Genomic DNA, 20,796 nt, shown 5'->3' on the forward strand with positions numbered 1-20,796 from the left:
AAAAATACATCTACGGCATTCTGTGGAGCTGGGATGAGAAGATAAGCTACAGAGCAGAAATAAATATGAAAAACCACACCATTTCCAATTCAGGAAAAATGAATGGCAAAGAAATCACTATATAAAGCATATATGTGTCCCTGCAGCACAAAAGCAGTTATAAGCAGCACAGGTATATTTGTAGCAATAGACAACAATACATTGTACGAGTCAATGTATAAATCATTAGGATATTAAGTAAAGATCATGTTCCATGAAGATATTTTGTAAACTTCCTATCGTAAATATATCAAAACCTAATTTTTGATTAGTAATATGCATTGCTAAGAACTTCATTTGGACAACTTTAAAGATGATTTTCTCAATTTTTTTTTTTGCACCCTCAGATTCCAGATTTTCAGATAGTTGTATCTCAACCAAATATTGTCCTCTCCTGACAAACCATACATCAATGGAAAGCGTATTGTGTATTTTTAGATTAATCTTCCATTAAGACATAAATAAATATTGATTTATATGAATAATTAAACAGAAATTAGCTACCTAATTAGATTTTACTGCTGAATCAGCACCATTTTAACCATTTCCGCATGTGATCAGGTCGAAAATTCTTTCAGAAAATTCAGTTTAGAAGTTTTAATTTGAGCTACACATGAAAGTCAGAATTGCATAATTGTGACCATGATTTAATCTCACTGCTGTCTGTGATTTTTTCCCCCTTTATAACTAGTTACAGATCTCTGTGCACTAGAACATCTAGGCATAAAAACATGTTTTTTTTGTTTGTTTGTTTTTTCATGTCCAGTTTAAACAGCTAACACAGGAGCTACACATATGCATACCTCTTTATTTTATACAGCTGTATATAAAATAAACAATCCACAAATCTGTACATAAATCTTCTCTTCCAGATTCATACACATTATTATAATCAGTTTTCAGTTCTCATGTCAGATATCTATGTATGTATGTACCAAGAGCAGCTTAAAAAACCAAGTAGATGTTTTTTTCTGTTCTCAGAGCACAGACCTGGGCTTTTCCATGGTGTCCTTGCTGAGGTAGATGAACCAGTAGATGAGGTTGAAGATCCCGAAGGCCAGAGGGAAGAGGACGCGGGAGTATTTGTCTATGGCACTGGTGCCTGCCAGCATCATGTTGGGTGGGACGGCCGAGCCCTGAAGGAAGATGGGATAGCGATTCCCGGGAGCCTCGGACACAGAGTTCGCCCGTCTTCTGCGGCTAAAGCCACTGGTCTCAGACTGTGATTAAAAAATCCCTTAAATAAAAGTCTCTTGACAATGAGTATGTATTCATATAAAGTAATTTAAAGGGAGACAATGAGTATGTATTCATATAAAGTAATTTAAAGGGACAGTTCACCCGAAATGGAATATTCTGTCATTTTTTAACCTGTAAGAGTTCTTTTCTTCTGCTGCTGAACACAAAATAAGATATTTTGAAGAATGTTGGCAACCAATCAGTTGATGATAGCCATAGTATTTTTTCCATACTGTGGAAGTGAATGGCTACCGTCAACTGTTTGGTGACTAATATTCTTCAAAACATCATCTTTTGTATTCAACAGCTGTTCATTTTTGAGTGAACTATCCATTTAAAGATGCTGATTGTGACATAAGAGTCCACCAACAAGCTGTGGTCCTTCCTTTAATGTAAGTCTATGGGATTTTTTTCACAGGCTTTATCATCCACCAGGACAAAAATTAAACTGCACACTTCTCAGGAATGGTATTTAATTTGAGTGTACTTAACAAAGTGTGTGAGAAGTTACCTAAAGTACAGTACAGTGCTGTGAAAATGTATTTACCCCCATCCTGATTTCTTCTGTTTTTGTTTCATACCAAATAATAAACACATACAATTCTATGCATTTATTTATTTTTATTGAAGCAAAAAAAATAAAAAATAAAAAAAATTATCATCACTTTGAAACTGATTAGATAACTTGTCTATCATTTAAAAACTATTTTGTATTTACTCAGGTTGCCTTTGTTTTATTTTAGATTTTGTTTTCATTTCTGTAAGACTTAAGTATGAGATATACACAAAAACAGAAGAAATCGGGATGGGGGCAAATACTTTTTCACAACACTTGTGGATAGGAAAAAAACACATATCAGCTTTAAATAAAAAGAACCAGACAGTTATTTAAGATCATAATTATTCAAAATTTACTCTGACTTAAAGGTGCGACCACATTAACCATTGTTCGGTGAATTAATTGTTCAACTAAATCCAGACATTTCAATAGAAATCCACACAATTGAGATTTTCGTTACAGTGAAAGATTTCCACAAAGAATCAATTCGCAAGGGGTTTGTCACATAAATTCACCATGTTGACCAAAAGAAAGCTGGGTGGTTTGATTTATGAGTGAGCTGTGCTTTATATATCTCTACACATCATAATGCACAATGAATGGCACTCTGCATGTGGAAGTCCTTGGCTCTAACAAATTCAAGATTGAATGGATTTCTATTAAAATGAAACATCCGCCAAGTCATCTTAAAATAGCCAAATATCAATTGATGAACTGGACTCCCCATTTCTAAAACATTGTATTGCACTTTATAAAAATAAGAGGTTAAACTACACACCAGTCGTTTTATATGTCCTTCCCATCCGGTCTCTAAGCCGGAGAGAACTGGAGCAAGTGCATCCGCAGCACAGGTGAGAGATTACAAGAGTCATGCCCCGCAGATTTAATACGGGTGGCTATTTTTAAAACACCAGTCATGAGCTCCCCGCGTGAGAGCGTCCCGGGAGACTCCACACGTCTGTGGAATCACCATATCCAACTCAATACAACAGATTAGAAATACAATTCACACGTGGCTGCAAGAGAGCAGGTGAATGACTCCTCACTGAACACCTGAACAATGGCTTTTTATCACGTGCATTAAAGGTTGAGCCATGTGTTATGTATTCAGTAACGTGTGCTTAATACAGTGCTGGCCAAAATGATTACAACACTAGTATTTCCAGCAGCTAAAAATAGTTTGAAGTCAGTTATTTCTATCTTCTGCTGTAGTGTGTCAGTAGATGATATCAGTTTACATTTCCAAACATTCATTTAGCCATTAATTGTAATAATGCAGTGAGATGTTTGTGCTATATATATTTGTAGCAATAGCCAAAAAAAACATTGTATGGGTCAATATTATCGATTTTTTTTATGCCAAAAATCATTAAGATATTAAGTAAAGATCATGTTCCATGAAGATATTTTGTAAATTTCCTACTGTAAATATATCAAAACTTAATTTTTAATTAGTAATATGCATTGCTAAGAATTCATTTGGACAACTTTAAGGATGATTTTCTCAGTATTTTGATTTTTTTGCACCCTCAGATTCCAGATTATCTCGGCCAAATATTGTCATATCCTAACAATGCATATCCATACATCAATGGAAAGCTTATTTATTCAGCTTTCAGATGATGTATACATTTCAATTTTAAAAAATTGACATTTAAGACTGGTTTTGTGCTCCAGGGTCACATTTGGTGTGAGCACCCTTTGTGTTTAAAGCAGCTTTAGGTGCACTTGCACAGCTTTGCAGGAAGGTTTCTTGCAGCGTCTCGGAGACACAGATCTTCTGGATTGAGTCTCAGTTTGTTCTGTTTCTTCATGTGACTCCAGACACACTGATGATGATCAGATCACATCTCTGTGTGCAGCACAAACATCTCACTGCATTACTACAATTAATGGCTAAATGAATGCTTGTAAATGTAAACTGATATCACCTACTGACACACTACAGCAGAAGATAGAAATAACTGACTTCAAACCATTTTTAGCTGCTGAGAATACTAGTGTTGTAATCATTTTGGCCTCCTCTGTGTGTCTTTAGAGGTATTTAACAGTCCCTGTGGGAGGTGTGAATATATGCAGATGCAGCGACACTCATTTAGCATGACAATAACTGTGACACACTTCGCTCGTGATGTGCATATCGTATAACCAGGAGCTCCATCAGCTCTGCCTTCTGACCAGAGTGTGGTGTTAACTAAGTTACCGTCTCCGGCTCGTCGTCGCTGCCCTGGGCTATGGACTCCAGAACGGAGGCCCTGGAGAGCCGGCGGTTTTCCCTGTTGGCCTCGAGCGTGGCAAAGTAGTTGACCGCAGCGAACTCCACGAGGGCCGAGGCCACGAAGGCAAAGCAGACGGCGATGAACCAGTCCATGGCGGTGGCGTAGGAGACTTTGGGCAGCGAGGAGCGGGCGCTGATGCTCAGAGTGGTCATGGTGAGCACAGTGGTGATTCCTGAGGGTCACAGGAGACTATGTGAAGACGCACGTGCAGATTTACATCAGAAATTATCCCAGACACAATGAGAACATGAAAGAAAACCTTAAACAGTGAATATTTAAAGGGACAGTTCACCCAAAAATCTGTATGAATGTTGGGAACCAAACAGCTGCTGGTCATCATTGTTTTTTATACTGTCCAGTTACAACATTCTTCAAAATATCCTCTTCTGTGGTCAACAGCAGAAAGAAACTCATTCAGGTCTGGAAAAACATGAGGGTGAGTAAATGATGATGGATTTTCAATTTTCAATTTTTATTTTTATTTTGGGTGAACTATCCCTTTAAGACCACTAATATACAGTATTTTTAAATAGTGTGTCAAACTATGAATTATGTTGTTAGCTACATTGTGGTTACATGAACTAATCATCAAGGACAACATTAAAAACTGTACTTTTGTTTGTAAATCACACCATACTCTAAATACTGCAAATGTGTTGCATGTTCTTTGTGTACAGAAAAAATTGTGTCTGTACAGTTTCAGTGTGATTATTTTTAAGTAAAACTAAAATGCAAAAATATTAAAAAATTATTTTCATTCATTGAAACAAAACTGAAATAAAATATACAGTATATATATAATTGAAAAACTTTAGATGACTGTTTTATCTGAAAATAAGTTGTAGATGAATGGATGAAAGAATTAATTTTATTTAAAAATATTAATATATATAAGCTAAGTACACACACACACCCACAATCACACACACACACACACACACATATATATATATATATATATATATATATATATATTAATATATATATATTAAAGAATAATAAAAAATCTTAAAACTGTTATTTGTACATTTTTTGTAAAAAAGAAAAAAGCAACATATGATCAAATAAAAATTCAAGAAAGATTAATAATTGAAGCTGATATTACTTTCAGTTAATTTGTCTTACTGGAAATGGAAGGTCAAAACAAATGCATTGCATTATGGGATGCAGTATTCTACACAATCTACTCTGTTGTATACAATGCATTTTGTGGCGTGTCCTCCAGTTATTTTATACATACAGAAAAACTGCATACTGTGCAAAGTGCACTATATAATGCAACAGCAAGAGTAAGAGTGGTGTGCTATTCCACAGAATAAATACGGACCATAGCATGCCACGAGTGATGAGCGTGCACTTTACTGAGATGCAGGTAAGCAGCTATTGAAAAATATCCTCTTCGTACAATTAAATAATGTTAATATATATTCACAGTTTTTGTAATAATATGTCACTATTTTACTATTTTTACTGTATTTTAGGTCAAATGAACACAGCCTTGATCAACATATTGATCAACCTCCTTCAGAAATCCAAATCGAAGGATAGTGTAGATGTTTAATTTGATATGACCATCTAAGAGACGCACTCATACCAGCCACTGTTCGAGCCGGGACAGACTCCTTGTTGATCCAGAATGCCACTTGTGACAGCACAACCACCATAATCAACGGGATGTACGTTTGGATGAGATGGTAGCCGAGCTTCCTCTGAAGATAGAAATGGACAACCTGGACAGAATACAGACCTAGACGGTGCCAAGACATTAGAGGAGGACACTGATGAAGACAAATCGTGCAAATTCAGTACATCCATATGATGCTCTGATCAAGCCCATCTGGCCAAGCACGACTCCGAAACATTTAGAGGGAATTTTGGCTTTATTTCTGTCCTTAATTACAAGAAAAGGTAAGCAAGCACAGATCTTTCTTTTGGGTTTGAGCCTGATCCATTTCCCACAGATCTCATTGAGCACCCAGCAAGTGGTCCCTGATTTTTGCCTGCATATAAATCCCTCATTACTGAGCCCCCGGTCATCCTCGGGACACAATCAGAGGCTGAAACGGGCTTATTGTAATGCAGCTATTTTTAAAGACAGACCTCATGAATTAGGCTTGATCAGTTAAGCATCTTAGATTGCCTCTCAGATGGAAAGCTGGCTGGGAATTGTAGCTTTTAACACACACACACACACACACACACACACACACACACACACACACACACACACACACACACACACACACACACAATTCATTACCGTAGTAATATAGACGTGTGATATTGTTTTTGTGGTTTTTTTGCTTGGTGTGTTTTTATTCTGGTAACTTGACTCGTTTAGGCCTGTCATGGAAAACTAGATATGATATTTAAACCACCAGTAGGTGGCGGCAAGTCCCTGTCTTAATTAGTGATTCATTGAATCATTCACTCAAATGACTCATTCAAAGTGGACGGTTCATTTAGAAACGAAGCAAGTGACTGTCTTTATAAGTGAATCATTGAGTCATTGACTCAAATGATTCGTTCAAAAACAGATTCGTTCAAAAACTAAACACTGCAGTGTTGCTCTGAGATGCACCAATGTTTTGCACCGGCTTCGTTGCAAACTATTTCCGTTATCAAAACAGAAAAGAAGACAATATTGTGTCTAAAAAAGAAAAAGTCTCACTCATATCACATCCACGTGCTGATATTCAGGAAAACGCACTCTTGTTTGTAATATACACTAATTTCAGTGTTAGTCCATTTAAGGCTATTTTTTGCTTTCATATTTTTTGTCAATGTAACTGCATTCTAATATGCTTCATCACAGACTCTCAAGACGTGTCTGTATTTTATTTTTTGCAAAGTGAATGACTCCACAATATCAGCTCACAACAATTACCATATTATCGCAGACGATACACATCGCACACAGTAATAGTACAAGACATCTGTAATATTTAGTGAAAACTGAGCAATGAATGAGTGAAAACACACCTGTGCTGAATTTATATGTCTCGCTGAACAAGGTCTGGCCCACAAGATCATACTGAAGTAAGCTGGATGACTCTGGAGGGAAATCTACAGATGCTTGAAGACCCTTCCTCCACGTGTAGACGATTTCACGATTAGTGTACGCATCTGAAGGTGTAAGAGAAAGCAGGTGAAGAATGGTGGATGGAAGGATGGATGGAAAACAGACTGAAAGACGGATCTTACAGCTTCCAAACAGGAGAGGACATGTGTGTCCATCCATAGGAAAGTCCATCATCACCATTGGACACACTGCACTTACAGTCAACCTGAAATATAGAGAAAACGTGCACTTATTCCATGACCCAAATTATTAGCTATTTTAATATCTTATTAAAAACATTCACATTTATACAGATTCCTGAAGAGAAGGGTTTCCCCCTCATCTGATAGTTTTACCTCATGGTGTAAAAGACCGTTCCGTTTTGCATGATCCGAAACAGCTTGTTAGGAGACGTCATGTTGTGTGCGAGGGACTTCCTCGCGTTGCGAAAAAAAAACGTGTCGGGCGTCCAGATCTTGTCCACCATGCGGTTGTTCAAAGGCAAGATTTCGACGGGCCCCTGAAAGGCTAACCTCTCGTCAACCCACATTTGGCGGAAAAACATATCCATAGTGAACTCCTGAGAGACAGAACAATTTCTTTCTGTGAATCGTGTGCTTTTTTTATGCCTATGAATTCATCATTTGAGTTATTTTTTAAGCATAGTGTGGGTGAGGCTTGACATACTCATATTAGTTTGAACAGATGTGAAATAAAACATCGACTTATTCGATTTAGCTTTCTAAGTCTTAACCTTCTAATATGTACAACAATAAAACACAAAAATAAAGATGTAAAATTTGGGTGCTGTATTTTCTTACCATCTTAACATCAGATACTGGTCCAAAACTTGTAACAAATATGTCTGTTTTGACCTCAGTTACAGAGACTGCAAAGTTAATTACAGATTACATATGCATGCAGAAATGCCAGTCTGTTATATTGTTACAGTAAAAGTAAAGGTGAAATACATGTGTCAAAACAATACAGTTTAATACAGCATTAAAAATCGTTTCATGCATTACACTGCATTTTTTTCTAAGCAAATAAATCATGCATTTTTACCACGACTTACAGAAAATGTAATTTAGTGTAACAATAGTTCATATAACAAAAATCTTGACATCTATTTACAACTAGAATCATTAGATTACATTACAAAGCTATTTAAAGATCACAGTTCAGCCCTAAAATACTAATTAACTGTCATTTTAAATCTTAACCAATCTTTGCCACTATCCTTCAAACCACTATTTGTCATTAATGCATATTTAAAATATAAATAAAATTTAGTATGGCTACTTATTCTTTTATATATCTTAGGTCAGAATAAGTTTCTTACATAAATATATGTTACGCTTAATAACAATGGAACAGTGTTTCACACATATTTTGACATTTTAGTTTCTGAAAAACGTTATTAGAAACATTAAAGCAGACACTTTTCTAGCATTTAATATGCTTTCCATTTATAATAGAATCACTTTCGTGCTTACCTCCAGATCCCGGGCGTAGTCGATTGTCATAACCCTCAAGAAGTCCGTCTAGAATCCGTGTTATATTTTCTGAATTTATCTTTTGCTTTCCTAATACGACCTTCACGGAGAGAAATGCCCACCTTGATTAGTTCTTTCAGTCAGGTTAAATTAGGCATTAAAGTTAACTCATTTAAAGTCCATTAACTCACCTTGTGAGACATAACAAGGCCAAAAGAAGAGCCATTTCTGTGACAAAAAGGTAAATGAATGTAAAGTAAAGCCGTCAGTGGTTAGAGCTCATAATGTGATGTATAATGTGCTCTAGATGTGAGAATGAAGTCTTATGAAGAGCTGAATGTGAAATGCTTTCAGGATAATCTAATTAAGAGCTTAGTTAAATCCGCTTGCTTTTTTAGCAACAGGTTAAAGAGTATCATCAAGCAAACTAGACATCAACTAGCAAACTAGTCTTTCTTGCAAAAGTTTTTCAGCTTTAATAAGCATTGCCTCTTGTCTGACTATCATAACATAAATATGGAGTTAAGTTGTTGGTGAAGTATTGCATTACACTGATAAATACATAAATGTTGTTGTATTCATAAATATATGTTATTTAAATCTAGAAGCTAGTGAACGGTGCATTATTGTTCATCCCAAAGAAACACAGAATCACTTTCACAGACTTTTACATTAAATGTTAAAATTGGATTAAAATGTAAATAAAAAACTAACACTAGCTTCTCCGATCTTTTTGTATTCTGTCTGTTTTCTTTTTATTTATTATACTATTAACAAAAAAAGGCCTCTGACACTAGCTTTCTCTATTCTATATGTTTTATTATTATTATATAATAATAATAATAATAAAACCATTATACGTGTACTGCGTTAGGCTAACTGAGACTTGTTATAGCACAAATATCATTGCTCATTTATTTCTTTTGATTGCTTCCATAAGTCGCTTTGGATAAAAGCATCTGCTAAATGACTGAAATGTAAATGTAATATTTTGCAGCATTAGACTTGTTGCTAGCCTGTTTGTTTATGATGCAAGTAACCGATTATTTCTCTTAGAAGTTAGACGGCGGTCTATGATATTACCAGAATGTATGAAGGATTTCTGTAATGAGTGAATCTGTGTAAAACAGTGTGGGGCTGACCACACAATGATTTACGAAAATTAAAAAACGGAGTTGTCTGGTTTTCCAAATAAACTCTTTATCTGTTAAAGTGTAATGTATTTCTGTGATGTGCAGCTGTATTTTCAGCATCATTACTTCAATCTTCAGTGTCACATGATCTTCAGAAATCATTCTAATATGATGATTTACTGCTCAAGAAACATTTCTGATTATCAATGTTGAACACAGTTGTGCTGCACAATATTTTTGTGGAAACTGTGATACATTTTTCAGGATTCTTTAGGAGCATAAAGATCAAAGGAATAGCGTTTATATTTGAAATATAAATCTTTTGTATCAAATCATAAAAGTGACAGTAAAGAACTTAATGTTACAATAGATTGCCATTTTAAATGCTGTTCTTTTGAAATTAAATTCATCAAAAGTAGATTAAAAAAATTAAAATATACTGTAATAAAATAGTAAACAATAGTTATATCTTACTGAGCCCAAACCTTTTAACAATTTAATCCTGGCCAAAACAATTGGTGATATGCATTTTGTGTGTAATAGATTTTTTTTTTTTTTTAATTCCGTTACTGTATTTTTTTGGGTTTTTTTTTTTTTTTTTTTTTTTTAAATGTTCTCCGTCTCCATCAGAAGCCTGTATTTGACTTGATCAGAGCAGAGATCTCTGGGAACTTTCTCAGCGGAGGACCAGATTTCTCCAAGAGGACTACTTTCATTCTTGTACTCTGTGGTCTTACTAAACTGCACCAGTGTTTCTTCCGGAGTCTGAGTTTCAGACACAGGAAGTGCATCACAAGCAGCCTTTAAGTAGAGTCTTCACAATGGGTTTAATTTACAAATGCCAAGTTTTTTTGTTTTTTTTGTGGTAATCACCAGAGGACTGCTTGCTCAGCTTATCATTTGAATTCCAATATCTCAAGCACTTATTAAAAAACCTCAAACAGTACAAACGAACACAAGTGTTTTACGTTCCAATAAGGTTTTATTGAAAGGTTCAACGCTGCTCTCAACTTCCAGATTACAACCAAAACCAAGTCTCAAACTTAAATTCAATCCGCTTTATTTGTAGCACTCATGTCTTCGGTATAAAACAAACGATCACGGTCTCGTTAGACCGTAGTAGCAACCAAATGTAAAATGAGCTTCAGCCAGGTCAGGCAGCGAGTACTTACTGACTCTTCTTCCTATTAGAGGCATATTTAAAACCTGCTTTTCCATAGCCATCAAAGAAAAGAAAACCAAAATAAAAAATAATCTCGTTTCGTCACCTTGGGTAGGAGTGTGCATTACGACAGCTGACAGCCTAGGGTGGGAGTGAAGGGCTTTGGGCCTGATCTCTTGGTTCTGTTGTTGTGTTGAATCTCAAAACCCTTCTCCCTCCTCTTCCACACGGTGGACTGAGGACCTAGGCGGCTCTATACTTCACTGCTTCAAACAACCAGCGCCTCTCGCGCCGATTCAGAGGAACATACTGTACACGTGCAAGCCTTACGCGCTCACACTCACCCTTGACTCGCAATCAAGATGTGAAATAAATACAATCACGGCAGGAGTCAGGAAAGGAAAAGTGCCCAGAACACAGATTAGGACTAAAGCATTCACACGACTCAACGGAGCAGGGTTTGTCACGGGCGCTCGACACTAACGCTGTTAACAAGCGTATTCGGGAATGGTGGGGAGATGGGTGATCTTGTAGTAGCTGTGCTTCAGCTGTCTGGCGGTTCGGCCCGAGATCATCCAGCGCAGTCTCTGGCCGCTTGGCTTCAGGCACTTGGTGGAGGCGTATTCAGCCAGGCACTTAGCCACAAGCTCCCGCACGCAAACCAGCTCCCCAGCTTTAACCTGAAACACACAATCAACACTGACACAGTGTTCTTAACGCATCTTGTTTTCTAGTATAAATATCTACACATTCTTGAGCCAGGATGAGTTTACTTGACAAGTTATTTAAGATTATGTCTTGTTTTCTGAATATATTATCCAAATTTTGTTAGTTTTTGCTTAATGCAAGAAAAATAAACTTAATTCAAACGCTAAACTTTTTTTCCCCCCATTGGCAGATATTTTTGCTTGTATTAAGCAAAAACTAACAAAATTTGGATAATATTTTCAGAACATAAGACTTAATATTTTAAGTCATTTTACTTGTCAAGTAAACGCATCCTGATTCAATAATTTGTTATACTAGAACACAAACAAAAAAAAAAAACCAAAGAAAATCTTTTTTTTTTTGCATCGCTAAAGTAGTTTTAATGTCAGCATTAAATGAAAATGTTAATATTTTGTTAATGCATGTTATTGATCTTACTCGATGGTTAATTGTAAAATTTTAAAAATAATAAAATATTGCAAACTTCGGATTTATCAGGACCCTATGAAATCAGTTTATTTATTTTTCCACAAATTCCTCTTTTGTTTTTTTCCTGTTTTAATTTGAAGATTCCGTATTGTTTCATTTCAATCCTTTTTAATTTGAAGATTCCTTTTGTTTTTCCCTTCCATTTCAGTTTTACTTTACTCCATTCTAATTAATAAAAAAAAATAAAAAAACAATTTAAAAATCAGGACACGTTACATTGCCCACAAAACATTTTTAGGATTGTGAATTTTTTTTCCGGTAATCAAGAGAAGACAATTTAATTTATAATCAAATGAAACTCAACTTATTTTGGCAAAAAAAAAAAAAAAAAAAAAAAAAAAAAAAAGTGCTGTGCAACAGAGGTTTATGGTTAAAATTAGTGCTGCCAAACAATTAATCTCATCCAAAATAAAAGTTTGCTTACATAATATATGTATGTGTACATTTAATATGTATATATACATAAACATAAAAATATAAAGTACGTTTTGAAAATTTACATGTATTTTATGTATAAATATTTAATATACAATAAAAACATTCTTAAACACACATATACATATATATCCATATATCCATACATACAATGTAAAAATACATAAAAATAATGTTTTAGTATAGTCCATATCGCAATCTGATTTAAGTGTACAGACCTACTTTTGATTAATTCTCAAAAAATTACAACATCCACACATCACATCACGCTATACAGTTAATTCCATTTTTATGCCTGGATTCAGTGATTCATCTGCATTTATTGTGTTACACAAATCAGCATTAATTTATGTAGTACTTCTCTAATCATTTAGTCCCCTAACTTTACTTCAGCTCAATGCAACTTTATCACTTGCATCTTATTTGATGCACAGTTCTGCACCTTCACTGAGTGACTAGTTCCCTCCGCTCTACGTCACAAACTAGTAAGTCTCTTTAGCACCAGCTGTGTGTAGAAATCTTTCAGGAAACTTACAGTCAAGCTCTCCTGAAGATCATCCAGAGCCTCACACTCGTGTTGATCCTCCATCTCCAGAGACAGAAGAGCCAAAGCCAGCAGCGACGGCTGTCGAGACAGAACTAGTCAAGCTCCAAACACACTCGGACCGCGGCGAAACAAAGCTGCAGACTGACCTGAGCTTACCTTGACTTTAGTGAAAGTGAAGGAGCAATGGCAAGCCTTCAACTGAGCCTCCAGCCTCTCGAGGTTCAGAATCCGCCTACTGAAGAGAAACATAGCCACTTATTAAACCAGATATATGCTCACTTTCAAGAAATGTTGCTGTTTTTACAACAAGGATGCATTGCATAGATCAAAAAAAATGATAGTAAATACATTCATGTTTGTAATGGAAACCTTTTGAAATAAATGCCGTTCTTTTCTGTGAATCCCGAAAAATAAAAAGCATCAATTTCCACAAAAATATTTGGCAGCACAACGGTTTTCAACATTGATAGTTTATTATAATAAATTAGAAATGCTGCTTTAACTGAAATAAAGCAAGTTGCAGATGAAGCACTAAAATTTCTAAAGTGAAAAATGAATAAAAATGCATCACGGTTTCTGCAAAATATTGAGCAGCTCAACAGTTTAACACTGAGATCTTTCCCCAGACTCAAATTTCCAAACCCCTCAGTCGATTTTCATACGATATTTAACAAATGGTCCATAGAGCATTATTTTCAGCTTTATATTTGGTATACAGCTCAGACATCTGATTTATTTTTTTTCTCTGGGTTTTTTTTTTTTCCATTGATTTTCGAAGTGAAAAACACATTTTGCATAATGAAGACGTGCATATTTGACAATCACTAAAGAATCTCACTTCATGTACAATATATTTCATTAAACTCTTCATTTATTTGTATTAGGCCATACTCTGCTTTTTTTTTTTTTTTCCATACTTTTCCAAACCCCATAGTTCAGTTCATTTATTTGTATTAGGGCTGCAACTAACGATTATTTTGATAATCGATTAATCGGTCGATTATTTTTACGATTAATCGATGAATCGGTTTTTGTGTAATTATATTTTAGTTTTGCCCATTTTTTCCCCAAGTAAATTATTAAAACAAAGGGTCTTTATCATTCAACATAGACTTTTTAGAGATTTTAACCATTTTTGCATTGTCATATCCTCATCAAAAACCATACCTGAGTTGTGTTTTTATTATGTGTTAGTTATCCCGAACTCTTCTGCAATCAAAACATACGACCCATACATACTCTAGCAAATTTCACAAGGAGATTTCAAATAATGTTTTCACCATGGCAGTCCTTAGGGCTCCTAAAGTAGTTTAACATCCCGAACAAAGCTTATAAGAGCTTTTAAGGAATCTTTCAGAACATATCATGAAGAATAAGAATAAAAAACAGAATTAAAAATTGCAGTAAATTGCATTTTATTATTTTTTTTCCTGTAAACACACAGCTTATACCTGGGAAACAGCTTTATAGCTTAAGTGAAATTGTAAACAATCCTTCCAATAAAGTGCCAATGGCATGAAACCCTGAATGGAACTCACATTTTAAAGTAAAATTTTAAAGTAAAATCCATCAGAAATCAATCAGAAGGTTGTCCAGAAAAAAAAATTGGACACACACAAAAAAAAATCAGCTGTGTGAAAAAGAGCAGTGAATGCTAGAAAAAAGCATTTCAAATACATTTAAACACTAACCTCTCTCCTATTCAGTCATAATTAGCTGCGTCAAGACTGAATTATGAACTGGTAAACGACAAAGCTTTAAAATGTTAATTGTTAAAAAGCAAATGTTATCAGCTTTTACGACAGCAAACAACATTGTACTGCAGAATCTACACAAATAAAAAGTCTTTTTGCACACTGTGATTTTCATCGGATTTAAATATGTAGTGGTCCTTTTTAACAGTGCAGCAAAATTCTAAAATGTAATAAAGCGATAAAATGTTAACAAAACAGCTTATGCCTGAACTGACAGGAATTCGACTACCTGTGGGAAATGAGGCAGAACAGTATTCACTCATTATTTAAGAAAAACTTGGCATTGCAGTGCAAAAAGGTCAACATGTCCAAAATGTTCAGGGCAATTAGGCAAGCCTCTTTTTGCTCCCACACTTTGGAGACTTCGTTCCACGATTAGTTTTATCTTCCGCTTTTTCGTTTTCTTTCTCGAGCTTACTCCACTGCTGCCTGCCTCACCCATCACGCTGAATGCTGCAGAGAGACGAAGCACGTGACATAAAAAACGAGGCCAAGCTATTGGCTATTCGCATACTTCTCCTGCTGTACTCGCTTACGTAAAACCTCTGGTGGCTCATTACTGCCACACTTTGGTCACCGCAGATTTAAAATATGCACGAAATGAGCCGCTTACGGCAAAATAAAAAATTATTTAGCAACGAATCGATTACTAAATTAGTTGACAACTATTTTAATAATCGATTTTAATCGATTAAATCGATTAGTTGTTTCAGCTCTAATTTGTATTACTAGTATATACTGTTTTTGATCAAATAAATGCAGCCTTTGCGAGCAGTAGAGACATTAAAATCTTTTACACACAAACACAGTCCAGCGGCTCACCTCTCTGTGTCCAGCTGCTCTTGGATGCGAGAGTGAAAGAATCGGAGGAAGTGGAGGGTGGTTGGAGCCTTGACCTTCCAGTGGAGCTTCTCCAGAATGATCTTCTCCATCCTCATCATGTCGTGGACCGTGAAGCGGTTCTGGCTGATCCTGATGAGGTCACTGGCCAAGGGGACGCTCTTCTGGTCTTCGGACGTCTTCACAGCGATGTAGAAGCAGCAGAGACCCACGCAGGCCAGATGCTTGGGCTGAACCTGACACCAAGAGAAGACGTTACACAGGAAGCGACAGAAAACACCTGCGATGCATTCTGAGAAGAACAGCTGGACGATCAATCAAAACACAAATTCAGAACCTCATACAGACATCATTTCCTTCATGTCTGTCATCTGTTTTTTTTTTTTTAATCCTAATAACACTCTCGCCTTAAAAACATAACGCCGTGTTGGACGTGTGATTTATATTCATTCAAAACATGTTTACACAGATGCAAGTCACTTTTTCTGCTTTTCACATTGCATTATTTAAATTATTAATTTACAAGTTTATTCACTCACTTTTTGACGTCATGCCAGCATCAAGGCTACTTCATGGCAATCTCTAAATTATTAAATTTAGAAGAGAAACAAGTTATTTCCTACTTTTCGCATGACAATATTTAAAATGGATTTTGTTTGCAAGAGATGCTGGGTATTTTATTCTTCCAACATGGCAATTTTAACTTATTTTGTTGGCAAAAAAAACACGTTATTTTCTTAAAAAAAAAAAAAAAATTATGTCTTCATTTATAGCAAGTTTTGATTTCAACTGTTCGAAATATTCAACAAATAACCATAGTTTGTTTACTTCAATTATTAAAAAAAATAAAATAAAATAAATTAAAAAAAAAAAAAAAAAGAAACACTCATTAGAAAAAAAATTAAAAAAAAAAAAAAAAAATACACATTTAATAGTGGAGTATTTTTACACTAAAGCACTTTAATGAAATATGAGGGCAAAAAAAAAAAAAAAAATAAAAAAAAAAAACTCATTTCACAAAGTGGTATTTTTTTTTCCTTTCAAAAATGACCATGATTAAAAATGTGAATAAATCAATAAGTTAATTAAGACACTTAGTTCTTTTTGTGTTTAGAAATAATTCTAAACACAGCCACAGCACTGAGCTACGGAGTTTCGTTCCTGAATGAATCAACGGTTTAAAAGATTCGGTTCGATCGCAATGACTCACTTATTAACAGTGACTCGCTGCCACCTGCTGGCGGGTTTAGTTTGACATTTAAAACACCTTTTTATGATTTAAATAATATTATATGCATGTGTAACTGCAGGCTAAATGCACTCGTGTTCTGCATTAAACGGTGTGTAAATGCATCTAAATGTCACTCCAGACACAGCTTCTGTGTTTCCTCTGCGATGCAAAGATGAATTGATGAAACTGATATCATTTGTTTGGTAACAGCCCGAATGACTTTATTCTAATTGACTGATTAAATGCAAGAATTTCACTTAAAAGATGCACACTTTTGGAAAAAAAAATGGCTTTATTAAAAAAAAAAAAAAAAAAAAAAAAAAATCATCTTTTTAAACAACACAAAACAACAAATAACATACTCTGCAAAATATAGTCTAATTATTAAAAAAAAAAAAAAAAATCCCAGAAAACAACAAGATGTTCTTTTTTGTCAATACCGCACCTTCATCACAGCCAGGAACCGATCGAGAAGATTCACAGCGAGGGAGAAGGTCTCCGAGCCGAAGCCGAAGAACTGCGTCAGGGAGAGAAGGTCTCGCACTTGGAAGTCTCTCAGCTTGACCGTCATCCTCAGACCGTTGTCCTGAGCGCACTCCATGACCCGCAGGCCACAGAGCTTGGGCTGGAACCTGGCTTCTAGCTCCAGAAGAGCTTTGAGCTGGACGGTCCCCGCTCCGGTCACCTGATCGATCATCTAAAACAATAACAGCAGCAGCATTTAGATGAAGCTGAAGCAGCATCAGAGACAGACGCTCTGTGATCAGTATCTCTGCCATGTGCTGCTGAAAGCCTTTATTATGAGTTTCACATATAGACTCAACAGAACATGAAATGCAAACAAACTGAACATTTGACCTCTGCGCTAACAAGCTTTTTTTCATTTTAAAAAAAAAAAAAAAAAATTTTTAAAGAAAACAATCAGTAAATGAAGTGCAAGTCTAAAAGGGACATTTTTTCTTTAGAAATAAAATATATATAATTTTTTTATAATTATATATTTAATAATATATAATTTACATTTTTTTTTTCGACTGAAGAAAGACAGACATGAACAAATGAACTAATCCTTTAAGCATCCCAAAAGAATATCTGATTTCGTACTTTAAAATAAAAGCTCGTAAAGGGTTTATTTTCTCTCAGACAAATTATTAAATCACGTTAACCGCGTAAGGGACATTAAAACAAGTGTCCATCTTACAACATGTCCAGGCTTCCGAAACCGGGACGTTATCGGTTTACTCACTTAAACATTTGCACATAATTGGGTTACTCCAAACAAAACGACTCGTGTTTACACTTTTCTAGTTATTTCTACGTAACGCGGTCGCGTACAGCGCGAGACAGCAGGCGTGCGTGCGCGTGCGCGAGACGCTGGTCATGTAGGGGCATGTCCACTAACTAGTGCGCTAGCTATATTTTACCTCAGTTAAAGCCATAAACCAGTTGGTTTTGTGTCAGTCGTCTCTAAATAACATTAAAATCCACATATCTACACATTTACGCCTTATAATCAATTCCCACGCCATTTATTTTAGGTTTAGCGTACGAACGTGAGAGTCTGGTGTTGTTTTACGGCGGTGGAGAACATCTGAGCTCAAAAGAAACCACTAGAATCTGACAAACCACACCGCAGCGTAATAAGTAAATAACACGTATACGTGTAAAATCGGAAATATCGGTAATAATTGAATAAACTGCTTACCTTTCGTAGTTTTGACGATCTAGATAAAAAAAAAAGTGTGTTTACGAAATAAAACGCAAAATAAAGTTATTAAAAACAAACAAAAAAAGAAAGTTCCAAGTATGTACGTTTAAAGCACTATATCTTCTTCTTCAGCGCCCTGCACACCCCCAACCCTCGGCATCAGGCGAAGACGCTCAGGCTGCCTCCGAGCTTTATACCCGGAGAGACCCACGTGTGAACATAGGATCACCTGATTGGGCAGTGCTCGCACAGAGCTCCGTCTTACTGAATGCCTATTGGTTGTGCTCTATCTGTGGGCTTTGGCCACGCCCCGCTAGCAAGATATAGGCGGGGTTTACGCGCTCGGCACTGCAGTGAAATCCAGCATGTTATTTATTTATTTATTTATTTATTTAGTGCGCTCCTTTGATATAGGCCTGCAAACTAATAAAAATAACTAACTAACTAAATAAATATATTTAAAAGTATTAAAAGTATTAAATCACCACCATAACTGAGTTGCAACATTTAAATGTTACTTATTATATTATATTATATTATATTATATTATATTATATTATATTATTAAACATATAACCAACTAATATAACAACCTGTAATAAAAGCCAATGTGTTGATAAAAAAAACAAAACAAAAAAAAAAACACAATAGTATTTAGTTAACCACACACATAAACACATAAAAGTGAAGCACTAAATCTGAATCAAGTCATAGGTTTTTTTTTTTTGGACTTGTGTAATAAAACAGAATCATTTAAAAACGAATCGAGAACAATACTGTAATAACTTTTTCTAGAAGGATCTAGAAGGTTCTAGAAGGTTCCAGAAGGTTCCAGGGGCTTTAGGACAACAGCAGGCCAAAACATTTACATTTACATTTACATTTAATCATTTAGCAGACGCTTTTATCCAAAGCGACTTACAAACAACAAAAAAAAAATATATAATTAATATGCATTGTGGCAGTGACCCTCACGGTCAAGCAAACAATCATATCAAGAAACAGATCATAAAAGAAATACAAAGTTGTCTGTGTATGAGGACATAGTCAACATTTCTAAACACATGCTCCAAATCCACAGACGACAAATTCTGCAAACATAAGCGATATATATAAGATGTTTGCAAAAATCAGAATAAAAATCTAATATCTGTATTAATTTGAGATTATAAATGCATTAGTTTAGTTCCAACAGATGACGCCCAACACATTACAAGGCCTCCATCTCAATACACTTCACTGCAGAAACATCACACCGAAAGCAAAGAACTCCACATTTCCCGTGCTAAGAGCATTTATATGCGTCTTACAAGCATGTCGAGATGCTTTTTAGCATTTCTTATAAGCATGGATAATCCCTGACCCTCCTCACAGCTATTTCTAGAATTAGAAGTGAGAGTCTGACAGCTCCGATGCGGCTGTGTACAGACAGAACTCAGTGTATTTGTCCTAAAGAGAGATTCCCCAGAGCCAAGCCTTCTACACGAGCTTTCCTTCGGGATCCTTTTAACCCCAAAAACTGAGCTTCAGCAAGGATCAGGTGTTATTTCTGTCGTGTGAGACGTGGAAGCAGTTAAACAGCATGGTTTGGAACAGTAAGACTTTTAATATGTTTTAAAGAAGTCTCTTCTGCTCACCAAGCCTGCATTTATTTGATCCAAAAATACAGCAAAAGCAGTAATATTGTGAAATATTGTTACTATTTAAAATAACTGCTTTCTGTGTGAATGTATGTTAAAATGTAATTTATTTCTGTGATGCGCAGCTGTATTTACTCCAGTCTTCAGTGTCACATGATCTTCAGAAATCATTCTGATATGATGATTTGCTGCTCATGAAACATTTCTGATTATTATTATTATTATTAGCAATATTTAAAACAGTTGAGTACATTTTTTCAGAATTCTTTGATGAATAGAAAGATCCAAAGATCAGCATTTCTCTGAAATAAAAAGCTTTTTTGTACCATATAAAAGCTTGGAGTCATTCTGATTAATTTCTTCTTTTTTTGGAAATAAGTTATAGAAAAGAATACTTTTATTTAGCAAGGATGATTTAAATCGATCAAAAGTGAAGAGACATTTATGATGTTACACAAGCTTTCTATTTCAGATAA

The 20,796-nt window shown here is 35.3% G+C and overlaps 2 protein-coding genes across 4 annotated transcripts in view; both read right to left on the minus strand.

The window, feature by feature from the left end:
• LOC109073778 (gamma-aminobutyric acid receptor subunit alpha-4-like) overlaps positions 1-9,164 on the minus strand; it is a 10,111-nt gene extending 947 nt beyond the window's left edge. Inside the window, exons 1-9 of one of the 2 annotated variants that reach the window (XM_042738669.1) lie at positions 8,865-9,161; positions 8,674-8,773; positions 7,999-8,066; positions 7,534-7,757; positions 7,321-7,403; positions 7,099-7,242; positions 5,711-5,863; positions 4,041-4,288; positions 834-1,265 (exon numbers count right to left, since the gene is read on the minus strand). In XM_042738669.1, coding sequence (XP_042594603.1) covers positions 1,017-1,265; positions 4,041-4,288; positions 5,711-5,863; positions 7,099-7,242; positions 7,321-7,403; positions 7,534-7,757; positions 7,999-8,066; positions 8,674-8,773; positions 8,865-8,876 — 1,281 coding nt within the window. In that variant the 5' untranslated portion in view covers positions 8,877-9,161 and the 3' untranslated portion in view covers positions 834-1,016. Of the gene's footprint in view, positions 1-833; positions 1,266-4,040; positions 4,289-5,710; positions 5,864-7,098; positions 7,404-7,533; positions 7,758-7,998; positions 8,067-8,673; positions 8,774-8,864 lie in introns of those variants that run through there. The other variant, XM_042738667.1, reaches the window with a different exon arrangement.
• Positions 9,165-10,768: 1,604 nt separating this feature from the next.
• Positions 10,769-18,851, minus strand: LOC109048090 (cyclin-G1-like). 2 transcript variants are annotated; one of them, XM_042738672.1, is made up of 6 exons: positions 18,678-18,851; positions 17,418-17,669; positions 15,724-15,977; positions 13,304-13,382; positions 13,136-13,225; positions 10,769-11,648 (listed from the first exon to the last, which is right to left on the minus strand). In XM_042738672.1, exons 2-6 carry the CDS (start codon positions 17,667-17,669, stop codon positions 11,457-11,459), a joined length of 867 nt encoding a protein of 288 aa, XP_042594606.1. In that variant the 5' UTR covers positions 18,678-18,851; the 3' UTR covers positions 10,769-11,456. The 2 variants fall into 2 exon arrangements, with proteins under 2 accessions (XP_042594606.1, XP_042594607.1); XM_042738673.1 differs by lacking the exon at positions 18,678-18,851 and adding an exon at positions 16,281-16,323 and having other exon boundaries at positions 17,418-17,530.
• Positions 18,852-20,796: the final 1,945 nt, after the last annotated feature.

Source organism: Cyprinus carpio, chromosome B14 (assembly GCF_018340385.1).
Source record: "Cyprinus carpio isolate SPL01 chromosome B14, ASM1834038v1, whole genome shotgun sequence".
NCBI classification, from domain to species: Eukaryota; Metazoa; Chordata; class Actinopteri; order Cypriniformes; family Cyprinidae; genus Cyprinus; species Cyprinus carpio.